The 27,769-nt window shown below is 41.7% G+C and overlaps 2 protein-coding genes across 4 annotated transcripts in view; one reads left to right on the forward strand and one right to left on the reverse strand.

Moving 5' to 3' along the window:
• Nucleotides 1-358: 358 nt before the first annotated feature.
• Nucleotides 359-17,543, reverse strand: CMPK1 (cytidine/uridine monophosphate kinase 1). The gene is made up of 6 exons (XM_074961776.1): nt 17,262-17,543; nt 7,749-7,895; nt 6,498-6,650; nt 4,446-4,522; nt 4,271-4,367; nt 359-2,688 (listed from the first exon to the last, which is right to left on the reverse strand). The coding sequence occupies exons 1-6, from the start codon at nt 17,430-17,432 to the stop codon at nt 2,647-2,649; spliced, it is 687 nt and encodes a 228-aa protein (XP_074817877.1). The 5' UTR covers nt 17,433-17,543; the 3' UTR covers nt 359-2,646.
• Nucleotides 17,544-18,927: 1,384 nt separating this feature from the next.
• The window catches only part of STIL (STIL centriolar assembly protein), a 37,338-nt gene continuing 28,496 nt past the window's right edge, over nt 18,928-27,769 (forward strand). The window contains exons 1-2 of one of the 3 annotated variants that reach the window (XM_074961778.1): nt 18,928-18,975; nt 23,810-23,872. In XM_074961778.1, coding sequence (XP_074817879.1) covers nt 18,974-18,975; nt 23,810-23,872 — 65 coding nt within the window. In that variant the 5' untranslated portion in view covers nt 18,928-18,973. Of the gene's footprint in view, nt 18,976-23,200; nt 23,278-23,570; nt 23,873-27,769 lie in introns of those variants that run through there. The other 2 variants (XM_074961779.1, XM_074961780.1) reach the window with 2 other exon arrangements.

Here is a 27,769-nt window from a genome sequence, read left to right on the forward strand (position 1 = left end):
CCAGAAACAGCTTTTCTGATCCACGTGCCCACACTGATGGGTCCTTTTTCTTTTACAGACGGATCAGATGAATTGTCACTGCATGATCAGATAACATCAGAGAGAAGCCATATTTTCCAATACTATATGCTCCCCAATCTTAACCTGGGTTGAGTAGGGTCTCTGGGGCCTCATTTTCTGACCTTGGAACCTGTGTGTTATATAGGAATATATCCTTAATTTGTCATTTTTCATGGCAGATCATAAATGTAAGCCAGGAACTTGGATGAAGCCACACAGCAAAATGTATTGGAGGAACTACTCAAATTCTTTATACAGAATGCCGCTACATGGAAAAGACACATTGATATATTACTTTCTATTTTTTTTTATTGAATTTAATTTTAATTATGTCTCATCTTAAATAAAACCAAGTGCCACATTAATGGCATCTTCAATAAACAGAAGGACAAGATTACTCAAATTGTACAGACAATGCACAATTTACTCCAAATTCAATATTGCCAACATTTTTTGTTTCTAAAACAGTGTTTTTTAAAACTTATTCCTAAGTAACTGTTACTTATTTGGCTTCAGCTCTTAAATACATAGTAAGGTATATGATGAGAGGAAACAGTATCTATTCTTATCAGAACTCTTAAAAGCCAGTATTATTAGAACACCACCAAAATAAATATTTGCATCTTCAGACAGATTTCTTCAATCTGCCTACAAAAAAGTGTAGGAGTCTTGATTTCAGCTTTTATATCAGAACTGTAGTTCCATTTCATCCTGTCTTAGGTCAGCACATTTAGACATGGAAAACAGTTTCAGTAGTTTTGAAAAGGGGAGGAATTAATCAGGTGAAAGCATTTAAAGGATTTTGTGAAAATCTTCCAAATTCTCAGGAACAAGGCATGGTCCATATTTTCTGTGTTACTAAGCTTTATATTATTTGTGCTCAATAGTCTGACTTTAAACATCCAATGTGTTGGGAAAAAAATCTCTTTTAGCAGTGGCTATGTTCCATTGCATATTAAAAACTCTGAACTCGCAGTCTTATAAGCCTCAGTAAAGTAAACAGAGTTTCATGCAAGAGTTGGCCTGAGCAGATCCGAATGCAGGATCAGGACTAAAGTAGTTGTAATTAAATCAAAACTATTATTAACTCACTTGTGACTTCCCCAAGTAGGATTTAAAAACGAGCTGAAGCCCAAAAATTCAAGACCATTTTTCCCTATACATCACAACATCTGTTAGAGTATCACATCTAATTATAGCAGCAGCTGATGTAGCAAAAATAACCTTAATGGATAATGCCAAAAAAAAAAAAAAAAGTTAAAATACTCATCCTCAGGTTTCTGGATGTCCTTTAATGAAAGTTCTGGGACTTGAGGAATGCAGGATTGGACCCCTATAGGTCTAGGAGCATTAAAGCTTGTGGGAAAAAATGGTATTTAACAAAAGAAAGTCATAACTATATCACAGCTGCACAGTACTTAAATACAGGATGGCTTGTTTCAACCAGTCACTTGTTAATTCCAACTATTACTGCTGACGACTGCACTGCACTAATGCCATAAAGCATGAACTAATTTGTTTAAGGGAATGAAACATTTAAAAAAATTCAAACTGGTCAAACGAAGTGCAATAATTAAAAAAACTTTTTAAAACAAACTATTAAAATTATACAATTTTAGGGAAACTACAAGTTTAACCATAAAAATCTCTTTCCCTATATAACAAACCTTAAAGTATTCAACAATACAATAATCAATAATACAGAAATGCCCTTTCATTTGTTACAAAAACAGAACTGTTAAAAGAATAGTTTTACTACACATCTGCTTGGAGGTTTGTCACTGTCTAATGACTTCATTGTACTTAAGAGCATAATTACCATCACAAAGTGAGTGCTTAGACACTAAACTAACTCTGCAATTCTATTCTTAACCCCTTGCACAGGAGGACTACGCAAAGGGGGTACATTTTCTCTAAGTACTCAATAAATTACAACACATGCTATGCACCCAGAGTCCTAAGAGAGTACCGCTTTACCAAAGCACTTTGTACATCTATTGCTTAACAGCTTCACACTGTATTAAATTAGTTAGACGAAAAGTTCTAAAACAAATGCACATGCTAATTTTACAGTTCTGCTTACAGAATTTAGCTGTGGGATAAAAGGACTATCAATTGCATAAAATTTTACTTGGAAAAAGTTTCCTAAGTTTGGTCCAAAAACAGGCTGAGAGTTTTTTTTTTTTAAAAAAAAGATATGTAGGCTCTGCCACTGAGCATTGCTATTTATGGACTCTTAAAAACAGATTTATGGCAATAAGGGATAAGAAAGGCTGCCCATGCATGGCACAAATTGTAAAAGGATTGATAGTCTCTCCAGATCGATTTTGACTACAATCTTTATTTTGTAAGTAACTGAACTAAGTTAGAAAAGAATCCTGAAATTTATTGTCCACTATATCCACAATAAATGAATCCATTCCTATTTAAAAACAATTTGATTTTCAATTAATTGCTTTTCCAACTATCTGTGAACACAAGAAACATTTAAAAAAACCTTTAAAACGATTACAAAAGTGTTGAATTTAGTAGCAGCTATTAAAGCAAGATTCAAGCACAATTTCAAGAGAACTTTCAAGAATGGAACTAGCCTTCTTTGTCAAAAATGTTCACAACCTTGCCAAAAACCTGAAAGAGAAACATTTAATTAAAATTATGGAACATTAAATATTCAGCCATTTTCAGTTAGATGACCACACACAGGTATTGATGGTAAATCAGTATTTTTTAAAATGTACGAGACGTAGTTCATTTTTTATTTATTTTTTTTTTAAAGACGTGCATATCAGAATAGAGGTGAGGGAATCTGGCACCAAATCCTATTCAGTCTCTCATCTCCATCTATTTTTGTTTAGGTTATCAACATTATTACATTTTCTTTTTGTGTGGCAGCATGAGAGCAAACCATCTATAGCAGAAAACTCTTCAAAGGGATTACTACACATTTTAAAAAATCTAAACAAAAACACAGTTAAAAAAAACAGGCCCCTGTCACAAGCAGATCCAGATAGGTGAACCCTTGTGGCTTGACTACAAGTGGTCTGTATGTACTGAACTAACTGCAAAATGGAGGGCCAATTTCCCAACCTTTATGATGTGAGGGTAACACCAATAATTAGTAAAACCAGAACTTTTTTCTACTTATAATGTTTAGTTTTTGCATTTCATTCAGCTTCAACAATGAAAAGAGACTAATAAATTTCATTTTCGTTTTTAGTTAGTTTCTATTTTACTTTGTTTTTGTATTTCCATGCACTGGTATAAAAACTGCAGTGTTTGGATTGTATGGGAATATTTGTTTGAAGCAAAACTGGTTCCCAGTTGAGGAGGAAAAAAATTCAATTTATGGAAACATTTTGTTAAAGGAGTGCTCTATCTGTGGATATGTAAACAATTAGTTAATAGTCAAGGTGGCAGTAGACAAAGCTTAATGTATATGAAGCATAGTTCCTGGGTTTTGTAGAAGCAATAAAACTTCCGGTTGTGTGCACTGCAAATGTCTTCCTTCACATGCTATTTACATCAGTTCTTAACACATTTTATTTGGTTTTAGGTTTCATAAAAAATATATTTTTACAAATTCTAAATTCTGGGCAAAATTTGACGAGACATAGTCCATTTCAATTAGAGATGTAGCCAAACACACACCCAGCTTTCAACCATCCTTCAACTTTAGGTAAGTGAATCATGATCCACCCTTGCTCCCCAGAACTCTCTTGGAAGAGTAGATGGAAAAATCTATATTATGATCCAGTCTGGTGACTGGTCTGGGATTGCACAATACCTTGTTTCACTGGGTCTCAGTGTTAAGAACTAGAGCTTGGTTCCTTGGTCCTGAACGCGCAAAGGTTAATAGCATTGTGATGCAATGCATTCAGCCCCAGGGTGAACAGGAAGCACATCATAACCCCAGTTGACTTCCTACATGGAGCCCTCTCTAGCCCTCCTATCTTCCTGTGAGAAGGCAGCTTTTGAGAAGCAGGAAAAGGAGGTGATTAAAGGTGATAAATGGGGAGCTCTTGTAAGAACCCTACCACTAAAAAGAAATAATCATTATATTTGACATTTCATAGGCAGACCAAAAAGACGAAGACTATATGTAAGGGATGGAGAGAAGGGATATCACTGACTCTACATCTCAGAAGAAGGGATCCAAAAATATATACCATGTTATTGTAAGCCCAACAATTTATTTGTCCTTGAAACTTACTTCATCAACAGATTTAGAGGCATCCACTTTCCTGACTTTTCCCATTTTCTCATATTGGTCTATTATGGGCTTAGTTGACTGCAGGTATGTATGAAGTCTGTAAGACAGAAAAAGATGTCTCACATCATACAAAGAAAACAAGAAACATAACTATGAAAACTTCTGGGTACAGTACCTCTTTTCTAGACTCTCTCGGTTGTCATCACTCCTACCACTGCTCTTTCCTCTTTCAAGACAGCGGCCAATACATATCTACCAACAAACACAGAATGAACTCTTAAAAGCATGTGACCATTATCTTTCTATATCTGAAGAAAGACGCAATAACAAACCTTTGTTCAATAGGCCTAGTTCATTAATGTGAAAACCGATTTGAGGGCGAGTGAACCTGCGTGCACTTAGTTCAGTGCATATATTTTACAAAAGATTAGCTAGATCTAGACAGTATTATGAATTAGTTTTTGATTCACCTGCCTTTTTAATTGTGGCTTAGGAAATGGGGGGGAGGAGGGGCGGGAGGTGATGGCTTACAGTTTCAAGAGTGACTAATGATTTTGGGTGCCCAATCTGAGACACTAAGATTGAATACCTAAACTTTCAGAGAGCAGATGCTCATCACTGTCTGAAAATCAGACTCTAACTGTCAAGTTTAGCCACTAAAAACGATTAAAAAAAAAAATCCATTAGTCTCTTTTGAAAATACAAGCCTATAATATTTAAGGTACACAAACTAAATGTTAACTTACTAGGTCTGAATGACAAGTGTCTTAATTTTTGCTCAGTCAATATCAATGTATTTATTAAATTATTCTGATCTGTAATATATATATATTGTGCACAAAGTATAACTGGTTAATAGTTACTAAATACATATAAAGTTATGGTTACATTCTATTGTTAAATGAATAATCTTGATAATACATGGCAAATTTTTTATATATGTCAAGGTGCAAGAGAGGGATCTTTTAAAACAATTTTTCATATGGAATACATCGCTGATTTAACTTAAATAAAGTAAAAGGCCATTCAGATATTATTGTAGATTACTAGAACTAGTCAGACAAATTTGATCAAGAACTTTTGGGGAGGGGAAGAAATTATCTTTTTTTCAAAAATGAAAGTTTTCATTTAGTTTTACCCCCCCCCCCCCCAATTTATCTCATTGATAGAAATTTCTGATGAAACAATTTAGCCTGTTTGTTCTTTATCATGTTTTTTTCAGCTGGTCATCTTTTGAATTCCCAAGTTTGACTGATCAATTTAACTATGAGATTTTTTTCCAAAATTGAACATGTGCAATTTTAAAATTGAAAAAAAAAAAAAAAATGAAAAAGATTTTTTAATTAAAAAAAAAGTTCCCCAGAAGGTCAATCTACCTACCATTTTAAATGTTTCAGTTTCTGACTAGCTCTAATGGTTACATCTCACTTCAGTTTGCGGTGTGTGTGTGAGGACTGGGAGCAAGAGGTACTAGGAGCTGAGAGTGAGAACGCATACTGTTGGAGGACTGAGGAGTACAAGCACTATCAGACACCAGGAGGAAGGTCCTATGGTGAGAATAAAGAAGGGGTTGGGAGGAGGCCATGGGGAAGTAGCCCGGGGAGTTGTAGCTGTCGCGCCGTTGTTCCAGGAAGCACTTTAGACAGCTGCATTCCACAGGGCCCTGGGCTGGAACCCGGAGCAGAGGGCGGACCCGAGCTCCCCCCAAACCTCCCAACTCCTGGTCAGACACAGGAGGAGTTGACCTGGACTGTGGGTTCACGAAAATGGCCAAACTGAGGGCTGCTGTGAAGCTCCAAGGCGAGCAATTCCACCAATAATCCACCAAGACAGAGGAGGAACTTTGTCACAAGATATGTGACACAATCCTTTTGATTTCAAAGGGTTCTTAAGGAAAAACTAAATTGTTCAGAATTGTTGTTCAATATAATTTCTTAACGCAACTGGACATTTGCTATTCTGAAGAACACAGTAATAGCAATACCTAGATCTAAAACCAATTTACAAAGGAGGTTAGATTATTAACCCCATTTTACACAAGAAGTTTTATAGCTGCCAAGTGAACTACCAAAAATCCTCAGTAGTCATAGCCCCAGGACTTCCTTATGTTGCTAATGCTCATGAATATTGGAAAATTCAGTACCTCCACCACAGTTTTACTGTTCTCGCTGTCTGCCTCTCATCATACAACATGTGAGAACAGTACACAGCAATGATATTTCAATACCTCATTGTCACAGTCGAAAAACAGAACAAAAGACACGTCTGCCTTTCCATCCATAGTCTTATTCCAGCCTTGAAGATTGTCTTCGTTCCTGGGGAATCCATCAATCAAGAATTTGTACTTTTGGACATTGGCAGCCATTGTTTGATCCATAGCCTAATAGATAGCAGAGTTCAGTTCAATAACTTCTTACACACAAAATAATATATTTGTCTATTAAGTTTTGGTCAGATGTTGACATGATTTACAAACTTTTAACATGAGAGTTTATTGGACCAACGTCTGTTAGCGAAAGAGAAAAGCTTTGGTGCTGACATAGAGCTCTTCAGGTATGGGAAAAGTATGGGAAAAACCACTGAGGGAAGGAATAACTCAGTGGTTTGAGCATTGGCCTGCTAAGCCCAGGGTTGTGAGTTCAATCCTTGAGGGGGCCATTTAGGGATCTGGGGCAAAAATTGGGGATTGGCCCTGCTTTGAGCAGGGGGTTGGACTAGATGACCTCCTGAGGTCCCTTCCAACCCTGATATTCTATGATTCTATGAAGTAAGGTACTCAGACTTTCACAGCTGAACACAAAGTGGAACAGATTGTTTAGCATAAGGAGTTAATACATTGTAAGAGACCATTCAAGATGAAGTGGCCAGTTAACACCTCTGCAGTCATAGGACAAAAAAGAGGCAAGGATTAGAAAGGGCCCCAAAGGGTCACACGGGGGCGGGGGGAAGGAACCAGCAGCCAGGAAGATGAAGGGGCGGGGCCAGAGCCTCTCCTCTTTGGGCCACGATGCCTGGGACGCTGCCCCGCGCAGCGGCTGCACAGTCCCAGGCAGCTGCACGCTCCCAGACAGAAGCTGCGCTGTACCAGGCAGCATCTGGAAGTATCTCCATATGCCAGGGGGAGCCGGGGCAGCAGGAGGACAGAGACCTCTCACAAAATACAATGTGCCCTGAATGTACTTGGTTTTGAATTAGTTTCAGTTAAAAGCTTCAGAGAAAACATTATAAAAATAATAAAATGTATCAAGTGCCCTCTTTGTGCTTTATGTAATGAAAGGCATTGCCTCTTGCCGTCTGTAAGGACCATAACATAGCCATATGTGATTTTAATGAAAAGCAAGTTTACAACATGCACCCATTGCCTATCATCTTCCTCTTGCTGACTTCAAAGGGAGGGAAATGTTTTCTCAGGCTACACCCACTACCTTGTTTGTTTGGAAAGGTGAACCATCAAGACAACAACATTCACTTTTCTTACCCTCTTTAACAAGCTGATAGTAATCTCAACTGGTACGATTGCTCCCTCTTTAATATATTTTTCAATTAGTTCTCCATACTGAGAGCCTGGTCTTTTTCGTTCATCTCGAAGGAGATCGCCTGCAGAAAGGTGGGTGTACCCATATTTCTGAAATACGTATAACAAGTGTTAAGCAGATGAAGACTCCTTTGAGTAAGTACATATCCTAAATTAACCTAGCTGTTAAAATTAATTACATTATCCTATTAATAAAAAGGCAAATTTACAGCCAAAAATAGTCAGTTTGGATAAAAAGCATTCTATTTTCAGCCTCTGTCATGATTTCACAGTATACCCAATATGTGCAGGAAGCCTGGCAGACTGCTGCACCTTGGGTAAAAATTTTCAAAAATGCCTACGTGACTTTTGAAAATGAGACATAGGCTCCTTAGGCCTGGTCAACACTAAAAACTTCGGTTGGTTTAACTACATTGGTCAAGTGTGAGAAAAATCCACATACCCCAAGTGGCTTAGTTAAACTGACCTAAATCCCCATGTAGACAGCACTAGATTGAAGCTCCTGCTTCACAGGGGAGTGGATTATCTTTCCCAACGGGAGAACCCCTCCCATGGGCGTAGGTCATGTCTACACTGTGCTGCTGTAGCGCTTTAAGTGTAGACAAGCCCGTAGTCACTTAGATACCTTTGAAAATGTTACCTCTTGTAATGAATTAGATGATTAAAGTAAACCAAAAGACTAAAAGATACATGTTACAGTTCCACCCAAAATACATGGCTATTTAGAAATTCACTGGCAATTTTAGCCAGTAGATCAAATTTTAATTTAGCAAATGAAAAAGAGTCAAAACAGCTGCTTTACTTGGTAAGCTTGAAGGCAGGTTTGTATTTTAAAATAATTACCTACCTTTACTGCAGATATGGGACTACTATATGTTTAGACTAAGAGTTCTTTATTTAGAGAGGGAGCATGCTCCAAGCACAGTGCTGGAAGCTAGAAATACCTGCATTCTACTTCTGACTCTGACATCTTCTGTGGTCTTGGACAAATCACTTCTACTCAGCTGTAAAAGCTGTGTGAATAATGGATTTTTTTGGTCTGTTGGCAATTCTAAGAAACTGCTAAAAATAGCTGTGAGCCAAACAAAATGGTTCACTTCATTTGAGCATTTTTTTACATTTTTAGTTCTTTTTAAAATAAAAGACTTTTAATTTTGAAATTTCCTTTATGTCAAATAAAAAATTGGAGGAGTCCGGTGGCACCTTAAAGACTAACATGTTTATTTGGGCATAAGCTTCCGTGGGTTAAAAAACCACTTCTTCAGATGCATGGAGTGAAAATTACAGATACATGCATAAATATACTGGCACATAAAGAAAAGGGAGTTACCTTACAAGTGGAGAATCAGTGATGACAAGGCCAATTCAATCAGGGTGGATGTGGTCCACTCCCAATAATTGATGAGGAGGTGTCAATACCAAGAGAGGGAAAATTACTTTTGTAATGAGCCAGTAACAGTCTCTATTCAAGCCCAAATTAATGGTGTTCAGTTTGCAAATGAATTGTAGCACTGCAGTTTCTCTTTGAAGTCTGTTTTTGAAGGATGGCTACTTTTAAATCTGTTATTGAATGTCCAGGAAGACTGAAGTGTTCTCCTACTGGCTTTGTATGTTACCATTCCTGATGTCTGATTTGTGTCCATTTATTCTTTTACGTAGAGACTGTCTGGTTTGGCCAATGTACATGGCAGAAGGGCATTGCTGACATATATTACTTAGTAGATGTGCAGGTGAATGAGACCCGGATGGTGTGGCTCATGTGATTGGGTCCTATGATGGGGACAGAGTAGGCAATGGGGTTTGTTACAAGGATTGGTTCCTGGGTTAGTGTTTCTGTGGTGTGGTGTGTGGTTGCTGGTGAGTATTTGCTTCAGGTTGGCGGGCTGTCTGTAAGTGAGGACTGGCCTGCCTCCCAAGGTCTGTGAGAGTGAGGGATTGTTTTCCAGGAGAGGTTGTAGATCGTTGATGATGTGCTGGAGAGGTTTCAGCTGGGGGCTGTATGTGATGGCCAGTGGTGTTCTGTTATTTTCCTTGTTGGTCCTCTCCTGTAGTAGGTGACTTCTCGGTACCTGTCTTGCTCTGTCAATCTGTTTCCTCACGTCCCCAGGTGGGTATTGTAATTTTAAGAATGCTTAATAAAGATCTGGTAGGTGTTTGTCTCTGTCTGAGGGATTGGAGAAAATGTGGTTGTATTTTAGGGCTTGGCTGTAGACAATGAATCATGTGATGTGTTCTGGATGGAAGCTGGAGGCATGTAGGTAAGAATAGTGGTCAGCAGGTTTCCGGTATAGGGTGGTGTTTATGTGACCATCACTTATTTGCACTGTGGTGTCCAGGAAGTGGATCTCTTGTGTGGAGGGTCCAGGTTGAGGTTGATGGTGGCATGGAAATTGTTGAAATCCAGGTGGAATTCTTCAAGGGTCTCCTTCCTGTGGGTCCATATGATGAAGATATAATCAATGTAGCACAAGTAGAGGAGGGGCGCTAGGGGATGAGAGCTGAGGAAGCGTTGTTCTAAGTCAGCCATAAAAATGTTGGCATACTGTGGGGCCATGCGGGTACCCATAGCAGTGCCGCTGAGTTGAAGGTATAAGTTGTCCCCAAATCTGAAATGGTTGTGGGTGAGGACAAAGTTACAAAGCTCAGCCACCAGGTGTGCTGTGGCCTCATCAGGGATACTTGTAGTCCATCCTTGTGTGGAATATTGGTGTAAAGAGCTTGTATGTCCAAGGTGGCTAGGATGGTGTTTTTAGGAAGATCACCAATCACCGTAGTTTCTTCAGGAAGTCGGTGGTATATGCTTGTGTCTGTAATTTTCACTCCATGCATCTGAAGAAGTGTTTTTTTACCTACCAAAGCTTATGCCCAAATAAATCTGTTAGTCTTTAAGGTGCCACTGGACTCCTCATTGTTTTTGTGGATCCAGACTAACATGGCTACCCCACTGATAAAAAAAATTGGAAACATTTCATTTACAAAATGTCATAACAAAATGTTTTGATTTTTTCTTAGGGGTGTTTTTTTTGTTGTTGACCAAAACAATCTGGCAAAATCAACATGAATTGGCAAAACGTTTTGGTGTGATCCAATCTGCATATTTGCCAAAAAATGTTTTCGTCAAAAAATTTCAGCCAGCTGTACTCCACAGTTTCCCTATTTGCTAAATGGAGATAACATTACTAACCAAATGCCTAACAGCGTGTGAGAAGGAGTTAATGTTCGCCAATTGCTTTGGGGATGTAACATACTAAGTAGTAGGAACTATATGTATATTAGGTAGTTTTGATGAAGTTGTCCTGGTTTCTTTATTCTTATTTTTCAAAAAAAAGAAAAAATCCCTGTTTTGTATGCATTTCAGTTATATGCATACACTGAAACCAGGAAACTGAGCACATATGTTGAGCCAGGTGGCAGTCTCCACGGAGAGTGTCAGGATGTGACACGGGTAATCCATGAGAGAAGCTAGTGTCTTCCCCTAGTGCTGATGTGGCAGTCCAGGCTAAGCAGCTAGACTGATGCTATTAGAAATCTCTCAATATACTATATTCTTTCTATAGAAAGAAATACAGCAGGGAGTCTGTATGCAAACGTATCATACAGATAGCAGTATTTAGTCTAAACATCTATCACTCTTGTATTTTGTGGTCAATTAAGGCATTTTAAAAACATTAAAATACTCTAACATAAACCCTCACGGAAAAGCATGTGTTAGACCTATGCTTTTCTAAGGTACCCATCACCATAGAATTTAGACACCAGAAGTAAAATACATATGTGCTCATACTGTACAGAGAACAGATTTCAGAGTTCAGAATGATAAATCTCAGCAAGTTAGAAAAGGAGAATTTTTTAGTTGTACTAGTGTCAGTTAACTACAGAAATGTCAAGTACATAAGGTCTTTTTTAAAAGTAAGTTTTTAATATTACATAAAACTTTAACAAGATTACACACAGCTAGTTCTAGAAAACAGGTATTAGAGACATAACCTAGGAACATACCAAAATTAAATTACAATTCTAAGAATACAAAATAGAGTATGTAGGTATATCTTTACTCTAAGTTTTAGTCCGGAAAAAACACCAAAACAAAACAGAGTTTAGGGTTATCCGCTTGGCTGCGGTGATAGCCACAGCAAATTTCAACAAAGGAGCCTGGGCAGAATAGTAATGTGCATACTTCCCTTTTATGGCTGTGATCTTGGGATTTAAAACCTTGGCTACTAAATAAATACAGTAGACGTATTACACAACTCACCAAGCAAGCTTAAAAATATTTAGTTGCTTTCCAGCTCTACCCACAGAAGCCTGGAAAGGCAGTTTTGCTATAATCACAATTTAAGAAACGATATAATTACTTAAATCCCCAAAAAACTGCCGACAGCTGGAGAAAAAAATAAAGCATGCAAGATTTTGCCCTAAATGACCATGAAGAGAAACTCTAGCTACATTCTCTATTACCTTACTGTATTTTTGTTCAAATGGGCAGTGCATTTAGATATGCTTATTTAATTGTAAATCTACACATTAACTATGAACTGCAGAAGCCATAAACCAGAGTAAAGCTTTTTATAAGCAAGAAGTTTTACTCTCCAGAACCCAAAATTAACATGTAGCTCTTCTTGCTACAATTAAAGAATTATGATATTTTTAACATTAAGTTAAACATTAAGGAGAAAAGAGGAAGACAAAATAATCCCCTTGGTTTCATGGGATTACAGCACCATTTAATTTTCCTCAGCATTTTTTCTTTTCATGCAAGAAGAAATACTGACTCAATCTTTGGAATTCTCTTTACAACAGCAAACTAAAATAGTTTTAAATAGATGAACAGGAAAGAGCGAGACAGAAGTATTTTAAAGTGAGCTTGTTAAATAGGGATGTTTCTAATTACATTAAATTCTAATTTGGAATGCTTTTCAGAATGGATTAGTTGAGCTACATAACAGACAGCCTGCTCCTCCAGAATTTGTTAAATTTTCAAACACCTTCCAGCTTTCTTCCATGCTGCCTCTCATGCTTGGGAGGAGCTCCCTGCAAACATCCATAAAGCTACCTCATTATCCTTCTTCTAACTCTCCTTCACTGAGATGTCTATGGAAAACTTATAAGTCTGCTAACACAACTGCCTACGATGCTGTCTCATTGTTTCATTGTATCTCCGTTTCACTGTTTCCGTCTATTGTCTTATACTTAGATTGTAATCTATTTGGAGCAGGGACCATCTTGTTGTTCTATTTGTACAGCACCTAGCACATCCATGGGGTCCTGATCCATGATTGAGGCACGTAGGTGCTTTGGTAATGCAAATAATAAATTATAGTAACTCAATGGCAAAACTTCCATTCGTTGACTTTGATGAGATCAAAATCCAAAGGAAACACTTAGTTTTAAATCTTGTAAATAAATGTGACAAAGAATCTGGATTTCCAATCTTTAAATAGAAGATTGCTGAGAAATGATACTCAACCGGTTGCTGCCTGTCTTCATGAAGCTATCTCTTTATGGCTCTCAGAGGAGTGCTCCGTTGTCTCATGCAAGGCAAGCATTTAGAAAATGAACTGGAGCTAAAGAGATTTATTTTCTCTCCCAGAAGCCAGGAAAGGAAATGTCATCGGCAAAACTTTTGTCTTTCGGGGTGTGCCTGTGTGTGTGTTTTTTAACACCTCTGAAAGACAAAAGTTAGGCTCTCCTGCCAATAAAGCTAACCCCGCTTGTTGGGGGTAGGAGACTTTTGGCATTCAATTGCCAGTGTAGACTTAGCCTTAGTTCTTTTTGTTATGTCTCTTACTTCCACGGGTGAAAGTAACTTAAAGGACTTACCTGTACGCAGGGCGGCCAGGCGGGAGGAGAGGCAGTGGCTCTGGAGCCCCGGAAGGGGCAGGGCCTTGGGCGGAAGGGGCAGGGCTGGGGCCAGACTCCCCTAGCCAGCCCTTCAGCACTGCCTGGCCTGCGCCACCTGGGGCTCCGGCAGTGATTTGAAGGGCCCAGAGCTCCAGCCGCTGCCGGGAGCCCTGGGCCCTTTAAAATCACCGGGCCCCAGAGCAGCTGCCCCTTTTGCCCCCTCCACCCCCGCCCATCAGCAGCCCTGCTGGTATGGCCCTTAAAGTGCTGCCGCAGCAATGCTTTAACGTCAGCTATGTACCAGCCCATACCGGTGGCCACTTTCTTACCGGTATGCCGTACTGGCCCGCACTGGCTTACTTTCATCTCTGCCTACTCCTAAGGATTTCCCCTTCCTAGGTTTAATACTAGCAAAGTTAACATGTAATACTTTTCTGGTAGTGGATATAATTCAAGCAGCAGTGACTCATTTGACTCCCTCCTCCTCAAGTGGTCTTTATCCAACTACTTTAGGATACCAAACCAAAATGATTTACATTTCTAAGTATGGGGCAGCAGCCACAGAAGCTACTTCAGCCCAGAGGCTGCATTAATGGCTTGCTATTATATTCCCTCCAGCACTACAAAACTTCCCTATGGTTGAAGCTTGTTTGTTGTGTACCAAGGGCAGGATTTGATCCAAAGTAACAAAAAGGCTTTTTGAAAGTTACTAGCCTTACATCCCACAATTTAAAAAAAAAAAAAAAAAGAAAACCTGTTTGAGTTAGAGTTCATAATTTATGGTGAAAACCCTATTATGGCTTAAATATTAAATTAGAGAGACAGTATCCTTTTCTCTCTCTAATATCCTGAGACCAACACAGCTCCAACAACACTTTATGCAATCTTAAATGTCAGTTTTCAGTCTGGACTAAATTTTTATAACGAAGTTATACAGTATGGAAAACTAGGGTATAATGTAACAGTAGAGTACCGTTATAGTTTCTCCACCACGCATCACTAGAAAACAGAAACAAAAATGCTAGTGCCAGGACTTGCGGTTTTTCCTTCTGAAGTTTAAGCAATGTGGGCATTGTTATGGTTCTTAGTCATTGCTTTCATGTGGGTGTGGACAAACCCCCATCATTTATGGCACTCATCATGCATGAAATATCCAAGTCTACTCCTAAAAGGCTCTATTTGGAGGCATTTAGCCTTAAATACACCATAACTATCCAACCGATCAGAATTTCATCATCCTGATTTTTAAAGGGGTCTGCTTCTGTATGTAAAGAATTGTCAGCTATTAACCATCAGCTATTCTGCCCCTCTTCTAAACATCTTTTCCATCTTAAAGTACTGTTAAACTAAAAAGAATTTGAAATATTTAGAAATGTTGTGTGAAATTCTATAATTAAATCATGTAATTAATCTCTTAATGCCAGTTTGAAAATCTTTGATGGCAGAAAAGACAATGATTAATTTAACACAGGACACACTTAAAGCACATAAAGACTCACTCTGCACAACTTGTGACCTCCATCACATTCAGCTGCTGAGCAGTTTCACTTCTATTTTTGCTTATAACAATCTGATTTTCAATTTACAGCGTACACTACTGTAAAGCACCATATTTTATTTGAGATTGTTCTGGGCCAATAGATATGGAGGATTTTTCTGAGGCAGGTTGTATGGAATGAAGACAGTTTGGACATGTCATACTTTCTCATTCCCCAGCATTCTGCACTATAGTGTTGAAAGTACGCAACTCCCACCCCCCTCCCTGGGGCCCCATGTCTCAAACCAAGATCTAGAGCACCATCATTGCCAGGAGGAGATGGATCGGTCATGTGCTTCGGATAGAAACTGATTCTATCACGAGAGCAGCAATAAGATGGACACCTGAAGGCAAGTGAAAACGAGGCTGCCCGACAACAACCTGGCGAAGGAAGCCAAGCTGAAAAAATTGGGGCACAGCTAGGGAACCATTGAAAGACTTGCCAGAAACAGACAGGAATGTAGGAGCTTCATCACTGCCCTAAATGCCAGAGGCTTAATAGGAACATGGTGATGATGAAAGCACCATATACCTCTGGAATAATAAACCCGTTGTACCCGATATTGCAACCCCCCACAGTATCTCTGAGGGACATTCTCTTAAATTTATTAATGGTTTATGTATGATTGTGTTCCACTCCATGAGGGAGGGTTACCAACAGCTTTTCCAGGAACTATAAACAGTAGGAGGTAATTAAGTCATTGAGTGGACCATGGAGGGGACCACAGTTGTGTTAGGTGCTGTACAAATACAAAAGATACCTTGGGGAAAGGAGTAAGAAACAGGGGACACAGAAGGTACGCCAACAATACAATAAAAGAGACTGCAGCATGGCCACAGCTGGCTTGAATTAGCTGACTCAGGCTCATGGGACTAAAAATTGCAGTGTAGATATTTGGGCTTGGGCTGAAGCCTGGGCTCTGAAACCCTACAAGGAGGATGGGTCTCAGAGCCTGGACCCAAATGTCTACAGACTGCAATTTTAACCCTGCAACTCAAATCAGGGCTTGTCTATGCTGAAAAAACTGCAACTCCACCACTGTAGTGCTTCAGTGGAGACACCTACTCCAGTGGGAGGGGTTCTCTGATTGAAGTAGGTACTCCACCTCCCTGAGAGATAGTAGCTAGGGCAAAAGATGAATTCTCCCATTGATTTAGCACTGTCTATGCTCAGGGGAGTTGGTTTAATTGCATCGCTCAGGGGTGTGGATTTTTCACATCCTTGAGCCATGTAGTTATATTGACATAATTTCCTAGTGTAGACCAGGCCTCAACTGACCCAGGCTCTGAGACTCAGAGCAAAGGGTTTTTTACTGCAGTGTGGATGTATCCAAAGAGGCCCTGGCAGAAAGGTAAGGGGAAATAGGACACACAGGTCCCTGGACTCTGGCAAGCACACTAATCAGCTCTAACTAGGTCTGTGATTATTGTTAATCGTGAACATCTTCCTGCACAATACCACCCGCACCCCCAATCTTAACTCTGCCCATGGTCCTGTGGATAACATGCAGACACAGAACTTGACCTACATACACCAGAGTCTAGTAGGTACGTCTGTGCCTCTACCACACACCCCCCTTGCAGAGATGCCCATTTCCCCAGCTTTGCACTGGAGGAGCTAGAGCCCTAGAGGCTGGGACTTCAGTCTGGGTGCCCAGAAGGGAAATGTGGGGGCTCCAGTGTGCACTTGGAGAAACAAGTGGGTTTCTTTTCAAATACACCAAAAATAGCCTTTTGCACCTTTAACCCAGACTGAGAGCTAGAACTTCCCTAACCGCCTAGAAATAGAAACCGAACCCCAGGGAGACCATTATAACGGGCCGCCTCCCACCCCCCTCCCTGGGGCCCCATGTCCAAGCCCTCGCTCACCCCCGCAGGGCCGTGGAAACGAGACCCCGCGCAGGCTGAGCCACAAGACTGCCAGTCCCGCCATGCCCCGCACCGCTTCGCAGGGAAAATGCCAAGAGCCCCGCGCCGCGTTGCATGCTGGGGGGTGTAGTCCGCTCGCTCTCTGAGGCGGCGGCAAGGGGGGAGGGGGAGTTTGCGGACACTGAGACCCTCCCCGCTGCGCTTCTCACCTCCACGATGCGGGCGCACTGGGTCCCCTTGCCAGCCCCGGGCCCGCCCAGAACGAACACAACCAGCGGCTTCATGAGGAGGAGGCGGCGGCGCGGAGCGGCGGCGGTTCGGAGGCAGCGAGCGCGAGGGCTGAGGCGAGCCGCTACCACCAGCGGGCAGCGACAGAACATGCACGGCCCGCGAGGGAGCGGCTAGGGAGCGGGGCAAGGAGGGAGGCCAGGCCGCCCAACCGCCACCGGCTGTCACACGCCGGCTGCTGACGTGGGAGGGAAAGTGCTTCCGGGTGCGGGGGCGCGCGGGGCGCTGTCCGCAGCTGGGCTGGGGTGGGGTGCGGGCGTGGTGACGTGACACCTGGCGGGCGCGCGGGCGGCACCGGGGCAGCAGGCGCCTGCGGAGAGCGCGGCCCAAGGCCAATCCTGGCGGGTGTTCAGACACCATCCCTGGGGGAGCAGTGACACAGCCCGCTGCTGAGCTCGGGGGTTTCTGGCTCCCTTCACTGCTCTCGGACCGCTGCTCGCGGTACCCCTGCGAAAGCCCAAGGTGTAGTGGGTTTCACTCCCGTTTGCACCACAAGACCTAGTCTGCCCCCCTGGGCAGACGGCTGCGGATCTGCTCAGACACGGGGTTCCCCCCCACGCCGCCCACGTGTTCCCAGCCAGCACTGTCCCTTTTTTGAGGTAGCTACTGTAAGGGGACTGTTGCCCCCCTTACTAACATTCAGTGGGGGTGTTTTGGTTGGCAAGCTCCCAATACTAAAAGGGGGAAGGGTTGATGGGGAATCAGGACCCTGAGACTGACAGTCCCTAAGAACAATGGGGAGAGGCTAATGCTCCAGGTTGGCCTGAATGACAGGGCGGGCAGGCTAATCAGAGAGTCAGGAGGCCAGGGAGGTCCCCTCCCGTCCTCCATGTGAGCTGGATTTGCCTGGGTCAGACTGAGTGGGGCCGAGCTAAGGAGAAAGCAGGTGCCCAAGCTAGGCTGGGGAGCAGAGCTGTGCCAGGTCCAGAGGGACCAGAAAAGCAGCCCAGAGAGAGCAGACCCTGTCCTGGGAGCAGAGCTGCAGCCCCAAAGCCAGAGGCACAGCCCAGAGCGAGCAGACTTGCCCTGGGAGCAGAGCTGCAGCCCCAAAGCCAGAGGCACAGCCCAGAGAGAGCAGACTTGCCCTGGGAGCAGAGCTGCAGCAACCAGAGCCAGAGGGGCCAGAAAAGCAGGCCAGGAAGCAGGTCAGGGAGCAGAGTCACAGAAGCAGCCTGAAGAGCAGACCTGTCCTGGGAGCAGAGCTGCAGCAACCAGAGGCAGAGGGGCCAAAGCAGCAGCCCAGGGAGCTGGAGGCAGAGCAGCAGCCGTGCAGAGACCGAGTGGTGCAGCTGGGGCTGGAGCAGTCTGGAGCTGGGTGTGGTGAGCAGCTGGGGAGAGCGAGGGGGACCCTGGGCAGCAGGCCCAGCACAGGGAGACGCCTCAGCCAAGAGGCTCTGCAGGCCAGGCTTGGATCATAACCCTGACAGGGTGGGGGCGACACTGGGAAGAAGGGTCCTACCACTTAGAGCATGAGAGCGTGTGGCCACCACCAGAGCAAGTGTCCAACCCACAGCATCCCTGCAGCACAGCCAGGGCCGGAGAAGGAGGCCTGGGACTTACAAGGAACAGACTGTGAACTGCCCAGACATTCCAGAGACACTGTTTGTGATGTTCCTTGCCACAGAGCGGGTTGATGTATTTCCTTTAACTTTTCCCATTTTTCCTTATTCTTTTTAAAATTAATTGTTGATTAAATAACTTGCATTTGCTTTAACTTGTATGTAATGGTCAGAGGGTCAGAGAAGTGCCCAGTGCAGAGAGAGTACCCTGGAGTGGGGACACCTTAGCCCCTGTCCTAGGTGACCACAGCAGGGTTGGGGGTCGAGCCCCCCAGGAATCTTGGGCCCAGCCTTGTTGGGGTTATGAGGACTCTGCCAGACAGGAGAGTGGAAGGGGAGTCCTCAAGGGCAGGGAGGCCACTGGGTAAAGGAAGTGGGAGCGAGGACTCGGATCCTTTCGCTAGCCCACTTCACCGGGGTAGTGCTGAAGCCAGGAAAGTTCCCCACAAGAGCAGGACTATTCCCCCGCTTACACTACTCTAGCTGCCTTGGGAAATCAGTAAAAGTGCCCAATAGGCACTGCCGTGCCAGCTGTTCAGTGTTATGGGTTCACAATGCCAGGACATCCGAGAGGATCCTGATCCTCAGTGAGCACCTGTTCGGGAGCACGCAACTAACAGGAATTTCAAGTCTGAGCAGTGTTGCATAAAAGCAATACCGTACACTTGAGACCTGTATAAGTGCCAGGGAATCTTCAGGAGGAATGATATAAGGGCAGATTCAGGGCTTGACCTTACCGCCTTTCGGTGACTTTTATTTTTCTGATGATGGGTATGCAGTATGCATACAAGAGCTTTGATTCAGAAATGCTGGGGTTTCTACATATCTCCGATTTCAGGCTTGTCTTAATATAGATCTGCATCATTTGCACCGATGGTCCACCTGTACTAACTCCCCATCTCCAGAACATGTAGCCAGTAAGATATAGTTCTCCCTAGAAATAACTACTTAAAACATACCTGTGGTGATAGGCTGCTGTTTGGAGACAGCAAAAGTCAGAATAGTGCAAAGTTCATTGTAGTATAAAGCAAATAATACAGAAAGTTACCAGTTCTGTGTAAAAGGTAACTATGAATACTCAGGTGAATGTTATGGTCTTTTGGGACAACAGCTGTGCTATTGTTAGGTTGTTCAAGGATATATCTAAGATATAAGACAGACTATATAATTATGCTGTTGATTTTTTTGATTAACAACTTACATTTTAATTTTAGAAGCTTTCCTTATGGTTTGCTTATTAACCTAATTTCACTAGATTGGTTGTGAGTACTGATTCGGTTTGGTTCTTAATCACCAGCATAGCAAAGTCATCAATATTTCCTGCACGTGAGGTGACCATGTTTTAGTTGATTTCTGGCATTTCATTTTTGTTATACAAATATTTTTAATCCTGTTTACATACCCAATTTTGATGGCATTTGACATCCCATAGAGAGCTAATCTGGTCTGGTGGTTAAAGCTGAGTGCTGGGACCCAAGAGGTACTTGGTTTTAAACCTGGCTTTGTCCGTAATTTACTATGTGGACTTGAGTAAGTCACTTGGGCCCTTATCCAGCCTATGTGTGCTTAACTTTATGCACATGAATGGTTCCACTTAATAATAGGACTATTTACATTTGTAAAGTTAAGCACTTACGTTAAGTGTCTGCAGGATCCGGACCTTAACCCCTCTATCTCAATTTTTCCATATGTAAAGTAGACATAACACCTATTTCGTAAGGATATTGTAAAGACTAGTTAACATTTGGAAACTTATATAAGGCTCTGATCTGGTGTTTTTGTCCATTCCACACAATGCATGTGTAAAGTAAAGCATGTGTGCAAGGGCTGGTCTATACACACCAGTTCCACTTGTTTAACTAAATTGGTTTCTAAATCTAATTAGTTAAATTGGTCCCCTTATATGGACACTCTTATATTTGTGTAAGAGTGGTTAATATCATTTTAGCTGGAAGCTTTGATTGGAGTGTTCATGTCATCAAACTTAATTATGCATTTGTGTGGGCAGTATTGGGTCCTAAATTACTAGTAATAAAAATAAAGCAATTATCTAGTGTTAAATTTTGACTTATACTTTAGATTTGGTAAGAGCTGTTATGTTTTTGTTGTTCAATAACTGCTTAATGCCAATATAATGGTTTCCCTAACTTTTTTTAAAAGTCCAGTGTAAATAGTTAAGATATCTATCTCCCTACAATGCTTGTAATCCAAACATTGTGCTAGTGCATGAGAACATGAAATTGACTAAAAGCTGATTACAACCAAAAGTGAAACTGAGTAGTTTTCAGAGTAGCAGCTGAGTTAGTCTGTATTCGCAAAAAGAAAAGGAGTACATGTGGCACCTTAGAGACTAACCAGTTTATTTGAGCATAAGCTGCATCTGATGAAGTTAGCTGTAGCTCACAAAAGCTTATGCTCAGATAAATTGGTTAGTCTCTAAGGTGCCACAAGTCCTCCTTTTCTTTTTACTGAGTAGTTTGTTTTCATTGCTAAGAGAAATGCAAAAAATAGAGTATAATAGAAAAAAATCACTTATTTTTTTAGATTTAATCCCATAAGGTTCTACTTATATTGTAAGTTAAATATTTAAAATAATTCTTAACTGTTTCTCTTTTTTAGGTTTTAGCATTGGTGTCAGACAGCTCTTTGTAGTGTGCAAAATGTCAGTGTGGGTATTATTATGGATGATGGAAGAACTGTGTTATTTTACTATTACACTCTTTAGATATGACTTGCATACAATTCTTTACTTTGAATATGACAAATTTCCTTTTGGGGGGAGGGAGAAATAATTCAAACTGTGTAAATAATCCAGATTTGTAAAATTGTGTAAATTAGTGCTGGAAGTGTAATGGTAGATTCAACTTGTTAGGTTTTGGTATTCTAGAGAAGTTATTAATAGTCAGCTCCTTTTCATTGGACCATTTAATACAGTAACTTGGCAAAATGCTGCACACAGTATATATCTCATACTTTTCCTTTTGAGGCAAATCAGTGCAATCTGAGGTCCCAGTCTTGCAATTTATTCCAGGTGAGTGCATGCCTGTGCTGAGCTCCACACAGGACATGGTGCATGATTTGGGGCTTCATACCAGAGTTGCCTGTAACTTTCACTGCAAATTGGTAATATCAAGTAATTTGGTCTTTTTCTCTCTATTTGCCTTTCTCCTTCCTTCCTCTTGTGCTGTGAAAAGTAAGGTCTTCTCTCTCTCTCTCTCTCTCCTTTTCTCTTAAAAGGCCAAAGAGACCAGTAGGATAACCTTAGATGTTTTTAAGGCCCAGCTTGACAAAGCCTTGGCTGGGATAATTTAGTTGGTGTTGATCCTGCTTTGAGTAGGAAATTGGACTAGATGACCTCCTGAGGTCTCTTCCAACCCCATTATTCTATGATAATAATCAGTAATCACAGTATTATTTTCTTGCACTTATTCTGGAGTAGAACGAAACATTATCAGTTTGCTAAAGAAGAGAACATTTTAAAACACAACCCTTTAATCTCAAAATAAAATTCAGAACAAAGTGGAAACCATCCAGGGCGATTATGGGGGAGCGGGGACTGTAAGGAAAACTACTCCCTTCTCTGGTTTACCAATGGACTGGTCAATAATCAAAGCATTTCAAAACTCACAATATGAGTTAGCCCCCCCTTGTTTGTTGCAGGAAGAAATTATGTTTCCAGTTGCTGGAAGGTTGAAAAGATCCACCCAGGCCAGAATATGGGTTTAACAAAACCCCAGACAAAAAACGTGTTGGGGACAATTGTGCAAATGAAACTCCCATCTCCAGTGTGCCTTTCCCTCTCAGCGAGCAAACCAACCAACCTCTTTGTGCAGTAAGGGTTCCAGAGTGGTACCTTCCCCCCCATCCTGCCGCTCACGCCTACTCAATAGCCTCACATTCTAGACTTCCTAGGGTGAGAGGGGTCCTGTGTAAACGCTATGGGAGTGTTTGGGTTTCTTATAAAATTATTAGGGGGTGTGTCTCTTTAAAACTCTAACCTCGGCCAACTCGCCGGTTGCTGTGGCATCCAAACCACGCCTCCATCTCCGTCCCCAACCAGTGCGCCTGCGCAGTAGCGCTCGCTCTCTCTCTCGGGTGACCGTTTAAAGCGGTAGCGTTTTTAAATCCCCCTTCGCTTGCGCGCGCTGGGCGGTTGGTTGACCGGGGTGTCACCTGATTGGCCGAGGGGGCGAGTGGAAACGGCGTGCTGATTGAGCAACCGCAAAAAGAAGTGGGCGGAGTGCAGGCTGCGCCTTCTGATTGGGCGAGAGGGCCTGGCGGGGCGGGGCGCGGCGCTCATTGTTTGCAGGGCGTTGGAGGGGTGGGAGGCTGGCGGTGCCGCCGTTGGAGCCGCCACAGGCTGAAGGGCCTGGTCCAGGTGAGCCAGTTACCGAGCTCCCCGCCTGGACCCGCGGCATTGCCTCTGCTTCGGGGCGAGGCGGGGGCGCCCGGGGACGCGGTGGGGGCGCCCCAGCCCGGTGTGGGGTGGGTGGGGACCGTGAGAGCTCCGGGCGCTGGGGTCTTGGCCCACGGATCAGCTGGCCTCCCGGGGGGTTAGGATGAGGGGATGCCAACCTCCCAGCTACAGCTAGCTCCCGGTCCGGGGCCCTCTCCCCCAGCCTGGTCCTGCGTGGGTGCCCGCACGCGGGGTGCGGGTGTACAAGTTGGGCTGACTTTATTCGCGCGGGGGTCACGCGTAGGCTGTGGTGGATTCATGTGTCGGCCTTAGTACCCGTGTCAATGACCTTGCAACAGCCTTCGGCTGGTTATCCGCTCTGATGTAAATCAGTTACTTTAGAAGATGTGATGTGTGTGGTTTGTTTGTTGTTTGTGTTACTGTAGTGCCTTGGGGCCCTGACCCATGACTAGGGCTCCTTTCTTTAATTTTCTTTCTTCTATTTTCCTTGCAGGGGGTCGAAGGCTGCAGTCATGGAGGCTATTTCTGCTGTTTCAGATCACCAAATAGATTCTAGGTATCTGCTTCTCTGTAGAGAAATTACTTTATGGAAAGCTTTTGATTTTAATATTTTTCCTTACCAGGAGTTCAAAGAAAGCACTAATCTCTCGATTCTTGGGACTACAAATAACACAACTTTATTATCTCTGCAATGAATGATATGCCCTATTGTATTATATGCATTACAGTAGTGCCTGGAGACCCTAATCACGGTTGAGGGCCCCCTTGTCCAGGTTGATGCACAAATAGACTTTAAATGGCAGCCTCTTCTCTGAAGATGTTACAATTTAAGGCCCTGTTCTGCAGTTTGATCCTTGCAGGTGGGTCCCTGTGCCTCCACAGAGCCTAATCCTTACAGGTCAGCTTTCACCATTGGGCCCTAAATATTGTAGTTAGTCAGAGTTCTTATGTTTAAAATGACTAAGGGCATGGCTACAGTGGAAACTTCAAAGCGCTGCTGCAGGAGCGCTTTGAAACGCAAGTGTGGTCGCTTGTGAGCGCTGGAAGAGAGCTCTCCCAGTGTTCCTGGTAATCCACCTCCATGAGGGGATTAGCTCGGAGCCTGTCCACACTAGCTCTTTAGAGCACTCAGACTTGCCGTGCTCAGGGGGGTGATTTTTCACACCCCGAGCCAGCAAATTAGAGCGCTATAAAATGTAAGTGTAGACAAGCCCCGAGTTTGGTGACCCATTTAGCTTTGCCCTTAAAGACCAGGACCTGTTAGTAACAGTGTATAGAAGGCGTGGGGAAGGGTGTGTCTGTGTCATATTTATTTGTTCCCAGCTTATTTTTTTTCATTTTAGCTGGTGGAATTTTTACATGTTGGAGAAGTTCAGACCATACTTGCACAACATTTGTGCATAGGAGAGGGATACAACTTCTATAGTTATATCCAGTCCATTCACCTGCAAGTGTAGGATGGTCCAGGTAGTGTACGTTTTTTTTTTAACTGCTTGGTCCGCTAACCATAACTTTTTGTTTAAAAAAAAAAAAAAAAAAAAAAAAAAAACTTAGTTGAGAATTGGGCTCCATCATTAAATACCCATTGAAAGCTGTGTATGGAGTCCATTTTCTAGTACACAGGTGTGGTGATACAGAAACCATCACGACTCAAATCCTAGTATGCATCTAAGCAGTGAGGCAAAGATTCAATAAAGGTTGAAACTGATTTTTGTTGTTGTTAGTTATAAAGTTTTGCTTATTTCTGATTGCTATGGAAGTAGTGAGACTTGAATGTGGAGAGACTGGGAGCTTGACAAAGCAAGATGGGGAGAACTTTTCATCCTTAGTGACAGGTAAGGGGTAGAAGAGGAGAGAAGGCATAGAGATAAGATGACAAATGACACTACTTGGGCAAACAGAATTCAGTAGTACACTGGCTTCTTAAGAAAAAAAATTAAGATTTTAAAAAAAGAAAAGGAGTACTTGTGGCACCTTAGAGACTAACCAATTTATTTGAGCATAAGCTTTCGTGAGCTACAGCTCACTTCATCGGATGCATACTGTGGATCCGATGAAGTGAGCTGTAGCTCACGAAAGCTTATGCTCAAATAAATTGGTTAGTCTCTAAGGTGCCACAAGTACTCCTTTTCTTTTTGCGAATACAGACTAACACGGCTGTTACTCTGAAACCTAAGATTTTAAAGTTGCTGTTAGTTAGTGGCCTCCCTTAGAAGTAGCACCTCCTAAATAAATAGTGGGAAACAATGGTGAGGAAGTTTTGCAGTGGTGTGCTACTTCTTTGGTGAACGTAGGACCTCAATCTCCAGAGGTCTCAAGCTATTGCCTTTCACCAGCGTGGCCACTGTTCGATTCCTGTCTCTTTTTCCATCCCTTGCTATGTATGGAATTTTCTCCCTATATTGGTTGAGCAATCTACCATCATGTTGTTCCAGACTGTTATGGAAGAAGTTAATCTCTGCAGTGCCTATAGTGCTGCCCACTTCTTATTTATAATGTCACCAGAAAGTGAGAACAGGCATTCACATGGGACTTTTGTATCTGGCATTGCAAGATATTTACATGCCAGATATGCTAAACATTTCGTATGCCCGTTCACGCTTCAGACACCATTCCAGAGGACATATTTCCATGATGACGCTTTTTAAAAAAAAAAGCATTAATTAAATTTGTGACTGAACTCCTTGGGGAAGAATTGTATGTCTCAGTCTCTGTTTTACCTGCATTCTGCCATAAATTTCAAGTTATAGTAGTCTCCAATGATGACTCAGCACATGTTGTTCATTTTAAGAACACTTTCACTGCAGATTTGACAAAACGCGAAAAAGGTACCAATGTGAGATTTCTAAAGATAGCTACTGCACTCGACCCAAGATTTAAGAATCTGAAGTACTTCCAAAATTTGAGAGGGATGAGGTGTGGCACATGCTTTCAGAAGTCTTAAAAGAGAAAAACTCTGATGTGTAAACTACAGAACCCAAACCACCAAAAAAGAAAATCAACCTTCTGTCGGCGGCATCTGACTCAGAGGGTGAAACTGAACATGCATCGATTCACGCTGCATTGGATTGTTATCGAGCAGAATGTGTCATCAGCATGGACATATGTCTTCTGGAATGGCGGTTGAAGCATGAAGGAACATGTGAATCTTTAACGCATCTGGCATGTAAATATCTTGCGACACCATCTACAAAAGTGCCATGTGAATGCTTGTTCTCACTTTCAGGTGACATTGTGAACAAGAAGCTGGCAGCATTATCTCCTGCAAATGTAAACAAACTTGTTTGGCTGAACAAGAAATAGGACTGAGTGGATTTGAAGGCTCTAAAGTTTTACATTTTTTTATTTTTAATGGCCATTATTTTTTGTACATAATTCTACATTTGCAAGTTCAGCTTTCATGATAAAGAGATTGCTCTACAGTACTCGAAAAATACTATTTCTTTTGTTTTTTACGATGCAAATATTTGTAATCAGAAATAAATATAAAGTGAACGCTGTACACTTTGTATTCTGCACTGCAGTTGAAATCAATATATTTAGAAATGTAGAAAACATCCAAAAATATTTAAATAAATGGCATTCTCTTATTAACAGTGCAATTAATTGCACGATTAATTGCAATTTTTTAATCACTTGACAGCCGTAATAAAAATTTGTGATTTTTTTTTTAAATTCTTTTTATTTAAATATGTGTGGGTTTTTTAAAAACCAATTTAAAATTAATCTTAAAATTAGGCTTTAACATAAGTTGTTAAACTTTTCTATTAAAATAATTTAAATTTAAATATGCAAAATAATATTAAGCAGTACATGTTTGCTGCCAAGTTTTAAAGAGTCAAACCACTGAACTGTTGGAAGTCACTAGCTAAACTCCTGGTACTGGAGTACCAGCTTCTGACAGCAGTTGGCTCTTCTGCAAGTACAGAGAGAATATTTCTTCATTTTAGTTTGTTCTGTTCCATGCCTAGTTCATTAAAAATTAAGAAACCAATTGGGAGTTAGATAAAGCAGGAAAGTATGTCTCTTCTTCCAGTCTAGGAATAAAAACTAGATGTGAGGGGAGAAGATCTAGCTCTAAAATCTTGAAGGAACTGGGGACCAGAAACAATCAGTTCAGTTCACTAACTACAGCTAATACTTCCTTTGTTTAATCAGCTTTCAATGCAAAGCATTGCTGACAAATTTTTCTTTTGTCCAGTACGCTTAAGTCCATTTTATTTAATCAGAACATTTAAGACGTTGTTTGTGTGCATTTTTAATTGTTCTGAATTTCCATTCAAATAAAGCTAGACATAATCACAAGTAAGAATTTACCATCTAGCAATAAGAGATGCATCCTTCACCATTTTCTAATATAATACAAAATATAACAATTAAAAATCTTAATAAAGATAAGTTAACATGTATAATTTTTTAAATAAATGTGCATAGATATAGTGTATCCTGACGG

The sequence above is a fragment of the Natator depressus genome, chromosome 8 (genome assembly GCF_965152275.1).
Source record: "Natator depressus isolate rNatDep1 chromosome 8, rNatDep2.hap1, whole genome shotgun sequence".
Taxonomy (NCBI): Eukaryota; Metazoa; Chordata; order Testudines; family Cheloniidae; genus Natator; species Natator depressus.